This window comes from Oryza glaberrima, chromosome 12 (assembly GCF_000147395.1).
Source record: "Oryza glaberrima chromosome 12, OglaRS2, whole genome shotgun sequence".
NCBI lineage: Eukaryota > Viridiplantae > Streptophyta > Magnoliopsida > Poales > Poaceae > Oryza > Oryza glaberrima.
In genome coordinates, this window is record NC_068337.1 from 3781650 (window position 1) to 3799335 (window position 17686).

The 17686-nt window shown below is 37.2% G+C and overlaps 1 protein-coding gene and 1 pseudogene across 1 annotated transcript; one reads left to right on the forward strand and one right to left on the reverse strand.

Annotated features, from left to right (window-relative positions):
* Positions 1 to 6550: 6550 nt before the first annotated feature.
* On the reverse strand, positions 6551 to 9981 carry LOC127757369 (uncharacterized; annotated as a pseudogene).
* A 4166-nt stretch (positions 9982 to 14147) lies between these two features.
* Positions 14148 to 16867, forward strand: LOC127757371 (uncharacterized). Its single transcript, XM_052282874.1, has 4 exons — positions 14148 to 15937; positions 16175 to 16495; positions 16574 to 16679; positions 16748 to 16867. The coding sequence occupies exons 1-4, from the start codon at positions 14148 to 14150 to the stop codon at positions 16865 to 16867; spliced, it is 2337 nt and encodes a 778-aa protein (XP_052138834.1).
* Positions 16868 to 17686: the final 819 nt, after the last annotated feature.

Sequence of the window (17686 nt, forward strand, 5' to 3'; positions counted from 1 at the left end):
GTATATACATATGTGTACCCATCATAGAAATTCAATTTGATGGCTACAGGAGCATCTTTTGTGGTAATAATATTCATTTATAGGAAAACCTAATTAATTAACAGCTCCCTGTTCTGGAATTAATGTAATGTGAACATGGAGAGATTCGGATATATATATATATATATATATATATATATATATATATATATATATATATATATATATATATATATATATATATATATATATATATATATATATATATATATATATATATATATATATATATACACCAAGAAGATATTTTCCCCATGATCACGAAAGGACCTGTATATAGTTAATTATAAGATAATAGGGGGACATATATATTGCATCACATGAAAGCTAGCTAGTAGTTAATAGTACATATACATATGTGTCTGGTTAAATATGAAAATCAATATGTATTGTCCCTAACCTTTCTTAAATATGAAAATCAATCTAGCCTTTCTACAATAATGCAGAATTAAGTTTATAAATGAGAAAGTAAACTTGTGAACACAGCTATAACAATGAATATGACAAAATGTCCCAAAAAATTAACAAAAAAAGTTTAGTGAAAATCAAATCATTTTGCACTAATTTTATTAAAAAAAAACTTCATCAATGTGATACAAACGTTTCGCATTCCTTGGCTGCCTTTTAATAATTAGGCCATGTTTGGATTTGACGAAATTCCAAAGAAATTTCAAGGGATTCAACTTAGTAAGGAAAATTTTCACTGTTCAACTTTTTTTTTTTTTGCAATAACTGTTCAAACGTTTGGAACAAAGGATTTGGTAAATAGCATTCAGACTTTGATTCCTTTCTGCACTTCTCCAATTTCACGGGAAACCAGACCTTTGCACAAGCTCATGCTGAAGCACACTAATAGGAAAATCGTTTTCCCAAGCGGCCAAAAATAGTTTTCTCAGACCGGGGAAAGGGCCACATGTAAACAAAAACCTACGAAAATAGATGATTTTTACAGGCAGCCTAGCGGCCCACCTGCGAAAATAATTTAAGCGCACAAAAAAAAATCGTCGCCACCACTCATACCCGCCGCCGGCGGATGGATCTAGGAGGAAGGGAGGGAGATGGGTTGGAGCGCCACAGCCACCTTCCCCCTCGTCGCCAAGACGTTGTTGGCCCTCCTTGTCGCCGTCATCGCCGGGCTGGTAGAGGGAGGAGTCGAGCCACCGCTTCACCTCCTCGTCGCGGCCGACAACTCCTCTCCTCGTCGTTGAGCCGCCGTCGTCACCGGGAGAGGGAGGAGCCGAGCCCATCCCCTCCCCTCCCCTCCCCTTACCTCCTCGTCGCCGCCACCTTCCCTCCCCTCCCTAAGACTGGCTGGCAGTGGATCCACGCGCCCATGGCGAGCCGGCGGTGGATCCAGGAGGCGTCGTCGTTGTCGTTGAGACCTCCTCGTCGTTGAGTCGTTCCCGTCACCAGGAGAGGGAGGAGTCGAGCCGCCACATCCTCTCCCCTCCCCTCACCTCCTCATCGCCGCCACCTCCCCTCCCCTCTTCGAGTCTAGCCGGCGGCGGATCCGTGCGCCCGCGACCGGTCGGCGGTGGATCCGCGTGCCCGAGGCGAGCCGGCAGCGGATCCAGAAGGCGTTGTCATCATTGTCGCGACCTCCTCGTCACTGAGCCGTTGCCATCGCCGGGAGAGGGAGGATGTCGCACGACCCGCCGTCTACCGGGAAGGAATGAGACAAAGAGAGAGAGAGAGAGAGAGAGGAGGGGGAGGAGAAATGAGTGATGGAGAGGTTAAGGATGGGTGGAGGAGAAGATAAGGATGGAACTTAGATATTTTTTCTGCAGGTATGATTTTTGCAGGCAGACCATATAAGGTTCCGCCTGCGAAAATTATATTTTTCTACGCGGACGCCTTGAGAGGCCCGCCTGCGAAAATAAAGTTATTTTCGCAGGTGGACCTCTTAAGTGGTCCGCTTGGAAAAAATTGATCTTCGCAAGTGGACGGCAAGCTCCACCGAGGTTTACATTATCGTAGATGGCCATTTGGCTCCGAGGACCATACCTGCTTGGGAAAAAAAAACCCCCACGTCTACGAAAATGTTTTTTCTAGTACGTAGTGGCAGCTGCTGCTAGACTAAATCCTTTGACCACTCTATGTACAATTTTCCTCAATTTTTCATTTCTCTGTTTTACACATGTATTCTTGTGTTCTATTTTCCTACGTACGTTTCCATTTTTGTGTTTCCTAGCCTTAATTTCCAGCTTGCGGCCATGCCAGCTGACCGGACTTCAACTCCAAATTAACCTGTCTTTAATTAGTCCAAATCATTTTTTTCAACTGAAATATATTTTGTTCTTCTCCACAAATGTGATCGAGAATTATCGAGATTGTGTTGTACAAGAGAGGACTAATTAAAATCTTGAACTTAATGTGTTGTTTAATTTGGCAGTACATATATATTTCTTTTGTAAAAAAATTGGGCAATCAAGATACTTCCAAACTAATATGCATATGCTTGCTTAATATATATCTATGTCTATATGAAGAAAAGACAATTACTAGACTGGATAATTCCTGATCGTAGCTCTCGTCAACTGCGTTTACCCTTTTCTTTAATTCACAGCCTAAGTTGTATTGTTTTGTTTCCAAATTAAGTACATTCAGATTCCTACTGCCCAGGTATTAGGTTGAGCTAGCTTAGCCTGCACGAAAGGTGCTTCTCATCCAATAGGACAAACTTAATTATAATTATCATATGTATAAACCATAATTAAACAGATAAAAACATATGTTGATCTGACACATGCTAATCTTCATATCTAGTATAGAAAAATATCTCTTGAGCTATCATTGGGTAAGAAGTTAAGGTACTCAAATAATTGGCATATAGATTTGCCAAATGGAGAGATGCTGTTCAATCCTAGTCTGGTAGGTAGGTCTTCTAGAAAACCCAACATGCACATATAAATCACTACATGACCGCATACTTAGAGTGGCTGCTAATTATCCTCTAACTAAATAATTAAGCATAATATTAGGTTTGGTAAGCAGCTAATTAGGTGGTATATCTACCAATGCCCATCCTCCATTTGGCACTATATATACTGAGTACAGTATTATCTACTCAGCTGTAATTAATTGTCATCTACCTACACACTCATTACAATATATTATTACCTTACTCGAGCTCGCGTTTTCCGAATTGAATATTCTCAATACCGAATCAAATTAACATAGTGAAATGTATTTAATCCTGTCCAATTAATTAAGTTAACACAACACGAAATGTGTATTGATTTAATCTGTATAATGAGTAGGTGATGCAGATCTCATGCATGGCATATTCGATTGGGAGAGAAGAGCTTGCCATTGGCTGATTGCTGTGTCACGCATACGTATACAAATACGTAGATGCATGTTCTACTGACCAAGATACATACATACTACATACTAGTATATCATTGTCAAACGTTGACATCAGTGCTTGAGGAACACACGAAGAAGATGCCCACTTTTCGATGATCATCAGCACTAACAAGTTGTGCTAGCTTGTTGCATGGTGGTCTCAAGTAGCAGAAGAATATATATCTTGGGTGCTACGGGTGCCCTAAGCCAAAAAAAAAAAAGATATACTCTTCTAAGGCGTCCTCCTTTGGACAAACAAATTTTGTGCGAATTTTGAAGTGTTGAATAGTCCCACATTGGTTGTGGAATGGCAAAGGACCTAAGATATAAGTGGCTAGCTTTTGGGGTGGGAAAGACCATTTACGACCCTACATGAAGGAACTGAACTAAATTTCTAGCTTTTGGGGTGGGAAAGGCCCTTTACGATCCTACATGAAGGAACTGAACTAATTTCTACGATATATTCATGTAATATTCATGCGTTTCACAGAAGTCGTAAAGGCTTTTTCATAATATCGACAAAATATGTAAGAAGCTTGAATTACGCCATGGCACAAGATCTCAATTCCAAACCTGAAATACATGATGAAAAAAAAAATAAAAGCCAGTCTATTCATAGCCCAAGTTGAAATCCTAAGTTCATCTATATATAGATATTTTATTTTTATTTTTATAACTTGCTCTATGCATCATATCAAATTTGGATATGAAATAAAATTTGCATGCGCACATATGTCATGTGATGCTGTAGGATTCCTTATAGAATGTCCGATAAGTTTTTCAAGTTTAGTAGCACCGGTAGCAACCCGGCGGGGTTTGCTCACCACATGTATCAAGTAGTGTTATATATCCCTGACGGTTTTACATGAATATATTAATTTCTATATTTTTCAAAGCGAAGTGGTCAAATAATGGACAAATATTTGATAGAGGAACTGTTTTATTAAGCAGTTGTGTCTCCCCCAAGTGGTTTGCATAAATTATGAGATTATTCAATGGTGGCTGACCATATGCTACTTACCCTTCAGTGAATGATGGTTATACAACTTGTTGTAGGATGAGATCATAGAATTAACACTCCTCTACATGTAATTTTCTTGATATGTACTGATAGATATGGATATGATATATTGATATATGTGGATCATCTTCCACAAGAAATTTTCCATGCATGACCATTCCAAAGGGCCAAATAACTTTTGAAAAAACAACAAAGAAAGAATAAGCAGCAATTGCACAAATTAATTAATCAGATGAATCCAAATCTCTCCAAGTCAGTTAATAACCATTTTTGTTGCAAAAGGTTTTGGGACAGAGACTGGAAAAAAATCAGTTACTACTAAAGTCGAAAAGGATCACAAAAGGTCACTAGAACAACAACCACATGTTTATCTACCTTCTAGAAGACCGAACTAAAATGTTGCATGCTTCATGGACCTGACGACTTGGCTGCTAAAATTTAAGTGCTGACCACACCACGACGTCTTGCAGTGGTAGCTGGTGATGACTGATCATCGATGAGTAAGTAGCTAGGTAGGTAAAGCCATGTAGCTACGCGTAGTACGTGTCACCTTCCTTTTGAAAAGTCTCAATGCATGCGATCAATGGCAAGTCCAAAAAGTTTTGGAGCTTTAATAAATCTTATTATATCGAGTGTTTTGTGTAAAAGTTGTATTTTATTTCATTGAAAACCATTTAAATTTTATTATGAATCTATTATTAGTTCAGATGGTCATTGGGTAGAGTCATCGAACGGTATATATCGATCTGCCCCGGCCTGCATGCAATGATATTTGGCTTTGTGCCATCTGAATATCGTGTATTTGTCGTGCCATCCTTATGTGTAATCTTGTTACTATTTTTGTCCCTAGTATATGTAAAAAATAATAAATTAGACTTGATGTAATATAGAAAAAATAATGTGTAGAGGAACATTAACTGTCACTATAAATACGATAAGATATATGCACAGTATGCAAATGGGAGTATACGTTATACATGGATTTTGTTGAAAAGTTAGAAAAAAATAAATAAGGTAATACTCCTGTCTAGTTGTACTAATTGTTTGAGTCGAAGATCTTAACTAGAGCTCGAATCAGACACAACTATGGATGTAATCGGCAGTGCTTGCTGCTGAGGCTGCAAGAGCAAAAAAAATGGCTGTAGCGACAGCTAGCAGCTGAAAAACAGTCACAACCATAGCGGCTACATCAACTAGCAGTTCCGATCAGCCCATATAATGAACTTGCACTACGGAAAACTCTGCCCTTATATATGCATGTAGTGTGCTTGATTGATCTTCCTCCAGTCGAAATAAATAATATCTGAATATTCTCTGAGAAATTACATCGCTTTTAAAATATTTATGCATGCATTCAGAAATGAATAATAAAATAGAATTGCCGTACAGTACACTACGTCAGGATAGGCATTTAGTAACAGATTTTGTGTTACTATATCCCTAAAAAGGTGTTACAATGGTCTATTGGAACACATCGGTAAACTTTACTATAGACTAGTTACTGTAGTTTAGTTTGTTGTAACACATTGGACCGTTCCTGTAGAAAAGAAAAGGTGTTACATTAGTGCTATAGCAACACGTATTTATGTGTTACCATACATCATAGTAACACTATTTTTCTAGTTGTACCAACACTGTTTGTAATTTGTTTTTTCACTTGTAGCAACATATTCTGTAATACCTTTTTAACATATTGCAACATAATTACAAAAGAACTGTAGTGCACTTTGTAATATTAATACATTTATTAAGAAAATGGTGTAATAAAGTAAATGCACATACACACAATAGGACAAATAATCATAAACGAAGTGATGTAACCATGATATATTACTTTGCAATAAGAAAGTTTTGATGAGCACTCTAATTACATCATCCCAATTGAAAACAAACAAATTCAGAGTCATGTCCTTTGAAAAGGTAAATACATATTTCGAGCAACAAACTACTAGCAAAAAAAATATAAAATATATCTAATCTTATGTAATCTTCATTAGCTCCATATCTTGTTGATTCCATCTTGATGTGATCCTAAAACATGAGAATTTTAACCATTGATCTTTTGAACCTACATAACAAATTTATATATTAGCATTTGCATTGCAAATATAGTATTCATCATATATATATTACATGAAGGTATTATGAGCATACACAAAATGAAGGCCAAGCAATCGACATTCCTTCATAATGGGCATCACCAATTGTCTTGCAGTGCTTTAGTGGCCTTACGAGCTCTTCATCTTCCTTAAGTGGATGATTGACAACCACTTTAGTGAACTCGTTACCAATCTCAACACCATCCACTTTGTCTCTTGGGTTACTACTCAAATAAGTAGCATATGCCACAGTTTCTTTGTTAGGATATTTTGCAGTCACCAAGATTATTGTGGTACCAACCTACAATAGAAATAATGTATTCATTAAGAAATATACAATAATTAATTGTTAAACAATAATTTAGTAGTACCATCTTTGTATGTTTTTACTACCTTCATTGAAGAATAATGCACCCTATTTTGGGCCATGTGATGTGCAGTCTTCTTCTGAGTGTCATGTTTTTCTATAGTCTTTGCAAATTTCTCTAAATTTCGGTGCTTCTTTTTATTCATCTATGTTGAGACATAAGAAATTTTGTTACATTACAAAGAGGTCAGAACATATTGCATTATAACATAACTTTTGTACTTTGAACCCAACTCTGCACATTAATCTTATAATTAGGAAAAATGGAAGGACATGACATATAACAGTATTTAGAGCATGTAAATAGTATATACAAACCAATAGCACAAATGAACAAGACCAACTTTATTAAGATATGACAAATTGCTTTTAATATCCTTTCATGTTTATCATTCGGTTGCCAACACTAAATGGCATAGATGAAGGGTCCAAAGCTAAACTTGAGCACTAGAAGCTACTACTTAATTTTCAGTTGATTAATGTCTATAAAAATATAGCAGTACTCCTTGAAAAGATTATGTTTATGTTTCACACAAATGATGCATTCACAGATGTAGCATTGCCTAACTAGGAGTTCTCCCAACAACGTGTTTATATTTCACTCTAATATCATAGTGAGATGGATAAAACACATTGAGAAACAAGTACAATTTTAATAGGCATTCAAGAACTACCTCCCGCCGAAGATCATGAGCAAGGTGTGGCTGTGATGATGAATCATCTTGACATGGTGATCCTATGTTGTTATTAGCCTCCTGGTGCTGGTTCCATGATATATAATCCATGTAAAACCATATATAAATTGCATTGCACCATATGAATGAAAACAACAAATCCTAACCTTTTTGCCACAAAGATCCAGAATATTGTCATGGTGCATATTTTGTTGTTCCTCACATCTTCTTTTGTTCTATAGTGGAATGGACAATAAAAATTTACTATACATGCCAGTATGTGTATTGAGTGTTCAAATAAAATTTATCAATTAGAAACAACAAAATACCATTGATATATTTCTTTGATTACTCATTGAGTCGTCTTGATCAGGTCTACTGCATCGAACCCTCTGTATGTGCACATATTTAAATATTGTTGCACAAAATATGGTGAGAAACATAGAATGCATTACTTTGACATTACCTTTCTATTAGTCCGTACTACTCCCTCTTCAATACCATCATCAAAAGTTCTCTGAGATGTTGCCTACAACAATGAAATCAGGAAGGGGTAAGATTTTAGTGTGAATCACATAAATTTTTTATTTTACAAGCATCTACAAAAATGAAATCAGAAGTAGCTAAAAATTCAATGTTAAGGACAAAGGTATTTATAACGTTTACCATAGTTGGTTCACTATTCCCATTGCTTGTTCCTTTGTTTTCTAACTCCTCAATACGCTGACCCAGTGTTTTTACTAATTTTTTTAATTCCCCCACTTCCCCTCTAACATGTGTCTCTTCATCCGATGATGAGTCATTCACTGTAGTGATGTTTATGTTCTTGAGATGATGTGATGTACGACCATAAGCCTGCTTAGGAATAGGAAGTAATCCCATTCCGTGCACTTGGCCAGGTTTTTCTTTGCCCAATACTTTATTTAGCGCATCACCTTCCCATGCAACTCTTCCTTGGTCATTTTGTGCCAACTCTGGTTGTTCATCGATGAGGTTCTCCAATGTGACCTGCAAGTGAAAAAATATATGCCCACTGTACAAGGTAGATAACATACATATTAGATATTTATGGAAGGATTATGTGTATATGGCATACCACGTGTTGATTTTTATCTTTATCTTTTTTTTGTGAGTTGCTAAGTAAACCATTGCTCTATGTGGCTGCTTCTTATTTGGATCATCTTGTCTCTGAAAATGAAAGGTAATGTAAGAAAGTAAAGTGAACATGTATAGATGAATTTTAAACAAAACAAATTGGCTCACCAAGTCCTCAGACCAACGAGCATAACTCTTTATCCCTGCTGAGTGAGGGTTCTGTAACATTGAACGACTTCTTTTGTTCTTTGCACTGAGGGCCTATTATAGAAGCAATGTAGTCTCATTGAGTTCACACTTCCAATGTTGTTTACGGTAGGAACAACAGTACAATATATGTCAATGAGACAATAGTACAGATTGTGGAGCAGATTTTTTACCTTTCCTTTTTTTGACTTCCAATATTTGATAAGTGGAATCCATTGGTCTTTTTCTACATCGTCTAGACAAAGCTTATACAGAGCAGAACGCTTCTTCTTTGGGTTAAAATATTTATCTTTTAGTGCAGCCTTGTATCGCCTCCAATCTCTTCCAATTGATTTCAGTATCCATTGAACGCATTATGGAGGGTACAGGAACTTTTTCTGAAATACATAGGAATAATGAGAGTAGAAGTATTTTAATTTGCATGATTGCATCAATGGTTAGGCAAGGGATAACAGCAAGTAAGAAAACTCAGCATTGAATATCTGTAAAATACATATAAACATTGAATCGAAAACATTCTGTTGCCATGGATATGAACAGATGCATCAATCTGAGAGTAGGCAAAAAGTAATGACTAGTAATACAAACAGAGCATTATACTTATGCTATTTTAGCGTTTGAGGTACCTGGACAAATTGTAGTATTGTTAAATCTCCTTCATCTGCTTTGATCTTTCTCCAGGACATCTTATCTAATGGACAGTAAGCTCCATTTCTTGCTAATGTGCCCAAAAACTGTCCTAGCAATCCACCTTCATCCCCGATAGGTTGCCCTAATCTGTTGCATTTTACAACTATACGTTTCCCAGGTGGAAGATCCCAAACATATCGCAAGGTTGTCCCCTTGCGCTTCTTCACCTCTTCATCTTGTACTACAAAATTAATTGACATAAGGCTCACTAACTTTAGATTAACCATATATATGCAATCACAAACTATTTGGGATTCAGGTAGTTAAAGTTTTACCAGGCATGTTGAGGGGCTCATCATCTTGCTGCTCAACATGAATCACCTCGTCTTCATATGGTAGAGGAGTCTCGACTTGTGGCAATGATTGTCCGCTGCTACTTCCCTCTCCATTTCCATGGTGACAGCTGCTATGTACTATGTTCAACCGTTTCTTTCTAGCCATTTTGCCTGCAAAATTGGCTTACTGTATTTCAAGAGCACGAATTAATCTATGTGTAAGTATGCTTGACTATATGGGAATATTGTACCAACTACAACTATCTCTGCACAAGGAGTAAAAGATTAGAAGACTATACAATTATAAGTGTAGTATATGCATGACAAAAAAAATAATGGATGTAGCACTTTCAGCTAGAGAAGAATCCAGAAAAGAACCAAACAAATAAACATTCCTTTTTCTCAGCACCTTCCATTCCCACAGTACTGGAAAGCAAATAAATCATCAATTGCTCTTAAATGTTAAAGCTAAAGCAGAGTGTAATATGGCAGCTACAAGAGAAAAGCTACAGGTTGACCGCCTCTACATGAAAATCATATGCTTTGCAGAAATTGGAAAACTACATCTATTGAAAACTTATGAATTGTTCAAAGAGATAACTATAAATTGTAAATGGCTTAATATGATATAACTGGATGCATATAATTGAGCTTAAATGCGGTAAGTACTACTAAACTTTCAGTTAAGACAGGGGCACTATATTCATTATAGACAAGAACACACATATGACATGCTTGTTTGGGTTTGGAAGTACAGCCAAAGATACGAGCATAACAAATTTTCAGTTCCACATGGTAGAGGTGGAGATAAAAGTAAGAACGAATGCAGTAACCTAAAATTGACTATTTCACACAAGAATCTTCCCCTGCTTCTGTACTTTGCATAAACTTTGATTATTAGTCGGAGCATACATTTTGATTCGGTACTTAGCATTATGAAGATATCTAAACAGGAATATTTTGCACACAACTAATTACATAGATCTGGCAACATAAATCCAATTAATTCATTTCACAATAATGTAGTCAATGTCACTGAACATATGTCATTAACCTGTTCAGATTGTCTAGCAGATGTTACCACGGTTTATCAAATAACTGCAAGTTTGATCAGAACTTCAATAATCATCAGTGGGAACTAATTTTGTTTCTTGTACAGAAATAAACATGGAATTTAGATGGTGGTACCGGTGCTTTTCATCGAACACATGGTGTATATAGCTCTAACAGAGAGCAAGCCATCCAGTTTTATTTAACCCTAGTTGATCTAACTCTCAGAAATAAGCATCAGGAATTTTAGAGAGAAGGTACACAAACCGTAGAAAGGAATCCTTTGGTTGAAATGTCGATTCCTGTGACCTGCCCTCACCAAGCGCAGGCGAAAAGGATGGGGTGGTTTGGATCTTCGAGTCTGCAGATTCCACAACTCAAGAAATAGGGGAGAGAGTCTAGAGAGATGGCCAGATGAGGGGGAGAGCCATGGCCGGAGGCCCTGCGCGGCTGAGCAGTTGAGAATGCGATCTTGGAGGAGGCGATGGAGGAGTGCTCTGGTGAGAGATAGTGGGGAGCAGAAGACTGACTAACTGATTCCAGGTTGAATGGGGATTATATAGGGAGCTTATTCGTTGAGAGAGATGTAGAGAGAGATTAGCAGGTTTGTTACTCTAATGTTGCGGTACTACTTGGAGGGAAAATTGAGTTTGGCGGGAAGTATTTGGAGGCAAACTACGCATGAAAAAACTCAAGGAATTTCCTTATTGAAAAAAAAAGATACATCTCAATTTTTTTACAAAATTGGTTAATTACTACATTAGTAATTTTGTACCTTACTGATAAAAATTAAGGAAATTCCTTATGTGATTAACGTGATCCCCTAATGACTGTGTCCCTCTGCTAGCTCTCCCTTCATTTTTATTCAGCAGAATAATATTATTTTAAAAGGGTATCTATATCATATAATATGAAACTAATGTTTCTTTTTTTTCCTATTCTTTTTACCCGATTGTTTTTTTTTTCATATCATATAATACAAAACTAAGGGGAGCCATGCATTGTACGGACAAATATGCTTTTAGTTTATCACATTTCTAAATAACACCGAGCCTCTAATTAGTAGGTACGGTCCAACGTTTATTATTGGTCAAACTTGATTTATAGGGTCCGATGCTAGGAGAATTTGTAGTGTTAACGTGTCGAGTGCGGCTTTCTAAAGACAGAACTAACAGCGACGCATCGCTCTCGGGCTCTCTACTGTTGGTGTTGCCGGCGGCTGGCTTTCTAAAGACAAAGACTAATGGTGATTTGTTCTCGGGCTCTCAGCTGCTGGTGTTGCCGTCGCAGCCGCCGGGGAGGGCAGCGGCATAGATCTCCTTGTGGAGCTTCACGCACAACATCCCTTACAAATAGACGAATTTTAATGCTCATGTCCTAAAATATAAGTATTTTTGTACTCCGACACAGTCTTCGAGATGCATAGTCTTCGAGATGCATGCTATTTTCACATTATATTTATAAAAATAAAATATTTTAAATAAAAAAGATAGTTTGATTAATGATAAATCTAGTAACCTCAATTTTACATGATTATATTTTTATTTTTTTCTATTAATAGTCAAAGTTAAAAATGGTTGACTTTACATTAGGCTAAAAATATTTATATTTTGGGACGGAGGGAGTAGTATTTATCTAAAAAGACACATTTGCAATGGCACAGATAAAATAGTGTACACGTGTTCTAGCACTTAAAAATGTGTACACGTGCATTAAGAAGAGTTAGCTAATATATTGCATCTCACCTATCTCCCATTCCTACAAAAATAATCATCTATTTCACTCGTTCCTACAAAAGAAAATCTCTCGTTCCTAAAAAAATGGCAATCATTTATTTCTCTCGTTCCTAAAAAAAAAGAATTGCATCTTATCTGTTTCTCTCATTCCTAAAAAGAAAAGAATTGCATCTAATCTATTTATATCGTTCCTGAAAAACATGAAAAAAAAAAGAAGTTCCCAGGCTCATCAATTGAGTCTAGAAACATCTTTTTGCACGTTTCTTTCTCAATTTCCTGGGTTCACTTCTCCTTATCCGGAAGCAGTTGTAATATCGATTGAGAAACACGCTCATCTCCTACGTGTAGGCCTGTGCGCTCCCTTCCAATCTTCATCCAATCTAGTCTCGTTCCCCAGCACTCCGTCGTTGACGGGAGCCACCAAAACAGGCCCGAGCCCCTGCAGCGCCGGCCACCAGTCGCCTCCACGCTGGTGCAGACGTGCCCTAGCCGCCCCGGTGGCCTGTCCCTAGGAATCCAGGTCCAGTTCCGACTCGCGCGGCGTGGCTAGCATCCTCCGCGCGTCCCCGTTACACGTCCCTTGTGCGAGCCACACATCAGCAACAGCGACCTCACCATCACATTTTCACTTGGTGTTGGTGGATCTGTGCTTGGTGATCAAGACGGTCAAGACCCTAAGGCAGTCAAGTGCATATGACGGCAGGTTAGCAAATTGTTAAGCACTAAGTTTTTCTACGCACACCAAGTGTTTGTCATTTTTCTTGTACGCAGATGGCATCTTAAAACTTTACCCTGCATCTTATTGTTTCAATTTTTAATCTAGCTCACAGAAACTCTTATATTAACCATATAATTTAATCTGTACAACCAAAAATATTGGCTCATAGTGCAGTTTAATTCCTCAATTGTCATGTAAAGTCCTTAATTCTTTATTCTGATTGCTTTTGTCAATCCCATCTGCAGCAATGTCTGATCCACTCATGTACTGCTTTGCTATTTTTCTGATCTAGTCAGTAGATAAGATGGTCGTTTTCGTTTGGTTCAATTAAGCAAGCATCAGGGCTGCGTCGACGCTGTATCTACTGGATCCTAATCCTAAGCTTCCAGGTACAGTTAACCTCACCTACACATGTTCGGTAGACAAATTTCTTTTGGCTTGAAGGCATAATTATAGAATCAAAAATATTTAGTGGTTGTTGTCAAATTAGGAACACTCATGTATTAACTATATTTCTTATTTTAACACAGAAAATTGATGGATTTGAATAATATTAAGAAGTTATTGCTTTTCCCTAGACCAAGTGATGAGTACCTTGCTGGAATAGATGGTTTTCTTCAGTTTGCATATAGGGAAAAGAGTCTTGAAGATAAGATCCGATGTCCATGTAAGGAGTGTGTCAACAAGTGGTTATTAACGCGGGATGAAGTGTATGATCATTTAGTATGTCATGGAATGTTACTTGGGTATAGTCCTTGGGGTTGTAATGGTGAAACCACATCATTCATCTCTGCCAACAGTAGGGGAACAGAGTCACAAAGTAGAGGAATGGATGGTAACATGCGCCAACTAGTGCAAGATGCTTTTGGGAACACAAACAATGACCCTCCAGTGAATGAATATGATGTACAAAATTCTTTAAACAGTGGGCCAGACCATGAAACAAAAGCATTCTATGACTTGCTCCGAGATGCTCATGACCCTTTGTGGGAAGGGTGTGAACTTACAAGGCTGTCATTTCTAGTTCTCTTGTTTCACATAAAATCAGTTAACAAGTGGAGTAATAAATCATTAAATGATTTGCTAGCAATCTTGCAACAAGCAATTCCAAATGGTAAGAATTTACCTGGAACATTTGCTGAAGCTAAGAAGATAATAGGAAAGCTTGGACTTAATTATGTCAAAATTCATGTTTGTCCAAATAACTGCCAGCTTTATAGGAAAGCTAAGGCAAACGATGACTTTTGTTCAAAATGTGGTACTTCAAGGTGGAAAAACAAAGAAGATAAAACTACTTTAACAAAGAAGGAAAGGAGAAGGGCAACCCCAAGGAAAGTGTTAAGGTACTTCCCAATTAAGCCAAGGCTTAAGAGGTTATTTATGCACAAGGAAACAGCTATAGCATTAAGATGGCATGATGAGGGTCGTACAAAGGATGGTGTGTTGCGTCATCCAGCTGACTCAGAGGCTTGGAAGTCCATTGACTCTAGGAATCCCCAGTTTGCATCGGATTCTCGAAACATCAGGTTTGCAATGGCTAGTGATGGATTTAATCCTTTTGGGACATTGAGTTCAACTTATAGTTGTTGGCCAGTTGTCTTGATTCCATATAACCTTCCTCCATGGTTATGCATGAAAGCATCTTCTATTATGCTTGCACTAATAATTCCTGGTCCATCTTACCCTGGAAAGGATTTTCATTTATTTATGGAACCAGTTTATGAAGAGTTATTTGATTTATTTGAGGTTGGAACTCCTACATATGATGCATCTCAAAATGAGATGTTTCAGCTTCGTGCTACAGTACTGTTCACTATTAGTGACTATCCTGGGATTGGGATCTTTGCGGGATATAGTGTCAATGGTGAATTTGCTTGTATTACGTGTCGTGAAGAAACGTGCTCTAAACGTTTGAAACATGGACACAAGTATTGTTTCATGGGACATCGTCGATTTCTTCCTCTGGACCATGAATTACGATATAATGAAAATTCTTTTGATGGAACTGAAGAACATAGAGTAGAACCTCTTGCTTATTCTGAAACATCAGTTTTACAAAAGATAGAGAAAATTAATGACTTTGAGAAGTCAAAAACATGGAAATGCCGTAGTGGCTTATTTTCGTTGCCTTACTGGGACTTGAATGTACACCATCATAATCTTGATGTAATGCATATTGAGAAGAATGTTTGTGATAACATATATGGGACATTGTTAGGACTGGAAGGCAAATCAAAGGATAATTTACAAGCACGCTTGGACCTACAAGAAATGAATATAAGGCCAGATTTGCATCCCATAAGAAAAGCTAATAATAAGTATTATTTGCCTCCTGCTTCCTATACAATGTCTAAACGGGAGAAACAGCAATTTTGCAAAGTTCTCCATGATATTAAGGTTCTAGATGGATATGCAGGAAACATCTCAAAATGTATAAATGTTAGTCAAGGGAAAATTTCAGGTCTTAAAAGTCATGACTGTCATATTCTAATGCAAGAACTTCTCCCAGTTGCTTTGCGGGGTGTGCTTCCTAACAATGTCACTTCTGTCTTATTTGATCTATGTGGATATTTTAGAGAACTGAGTTCAAAAGTCCTGTACATTGATGTGCTTGACAAGTTAGAGGAACAAATTAAAATGACATTATGTCGTTTGGAGATGATATTTCCACCAGGTTTTTTTACCATTATGGTGCACTTGGTTGTTCATTTAGCCACTGAAGCAAAATTAGGAGGTCCTGTGTGTTACCGATGTATGTATTTTGTGGAAAGGTACATTTCTCTCACAAATATAATTTCATTTGTTATCTAGTATAGAATTTTTAACATTTTTAATCTTTCTCTTTATTTATGTAGGTATTTGAGTGTATTAAAGTCATATGTGCGCAATAAGGCACATCCTGAAGGATGTATTGCAGAAGCATATTTGGCAGATGAGTGTATGACATTTTGTTCAAGATATCTTGAAGGTTTTGAGACAAAGCATAACCAGCCTACACGAAATGATGATAATGATGAGTCAGTTGCATGTTCAGATGATGAATGCACACCATATCTTTTTCCTCATGTTGGAAAACCACTTGGCAAGCCGAGAAGTTATGTTATTAGGGGCTTGACTAAAATGCAAGCACATAGATATGTGCTCTTCAACTGTCCAGATGTCAACCCATACCTTCGGTATTAGCTCAAGATCATACACTTCATCACTAATCATTTTCTTCAAAGCATACTTCATGACACTTTTTCCTTTTACAGAACTCATGCTGATGAGATTAGAAGAACATATCGGCAAGGCCGCATCACCCCAAAGATTATCGAGCATATCCAAAATGAAAAATTCCATGAATGGTTCAGAGCTCATGTAAGTTTCGTTTTATTATCATTTAGATCAACAAATAAAATCATGACTAAGTAATCCTATGTACACAGATAATGGATCTAGAGAGGAAAAATGGCATATGCAGTGTCAAGAATGATCATAGATGGCTGGCTCGTGGTCCGATTGGTCCAACGATATCGTGCTTTCAATACTCGTGGCTTCCGGTTTAGGCCTAAACATTTGGATGGAGTGACACAGAATAGCGGAGTTGTCCTAAGTGCAAAAACATCCAGTTATACTAAATCAAGTGACACAAATCCAATATTGGGTGATCTAACATACTATGGTAGAGTCATCGATATTATTGAGCTAAATTACTCTGGACAATTTTCAGTAGTACTGTTTAAATGTGAATGGGTTGATGTTGTTTCTAGAAAAGGAGTTAAAAAAGATAAGTATGGTTACACACTAGTTAACTTCTCACATCTCATACATATTGGAGAAAAAGTTGAGCATGAGCCTTTTATTTTCCCCAATCAAGCAGATCAAGTTTATTATGTTGATGATCCAATGAATCCTGGGTGGTCTGTGGTAAGGAAGAACAAACCTAGAGATATATATGACATTGGTGAGGATGAATGGGCAGGTGACATAGAAATTGAGCCATTCCATGTTTCACACCTTGGTGGAATGTCCAGTAATGCAAACAATTACAAGTAATGGGTTAGAACAGATGTTGAAGGAACAACAGTAGATGTTGATAATAATGCTTTGAATAATGAAGGATAACAGAGGAAAATAGTTACTCTTTCATGATTTATTTCATTACTTCAAGGTATATGCAATTACCTGATCTAAAACCTTTTGATGGATTTATTTTTGTTAGCAAAGGTGCTTCCAGTTTTAGAACTATCGAAAACTCTATCCAACTGAATGCATCTAAATCCAACAATATTTATGGTCTTTTAATTTAACTTTTCTGCCTTTTTGGTGTACGGTACAACTATTAGGTCCACTGGTTTAAGTATGATCTTACATTATGTTCTTGT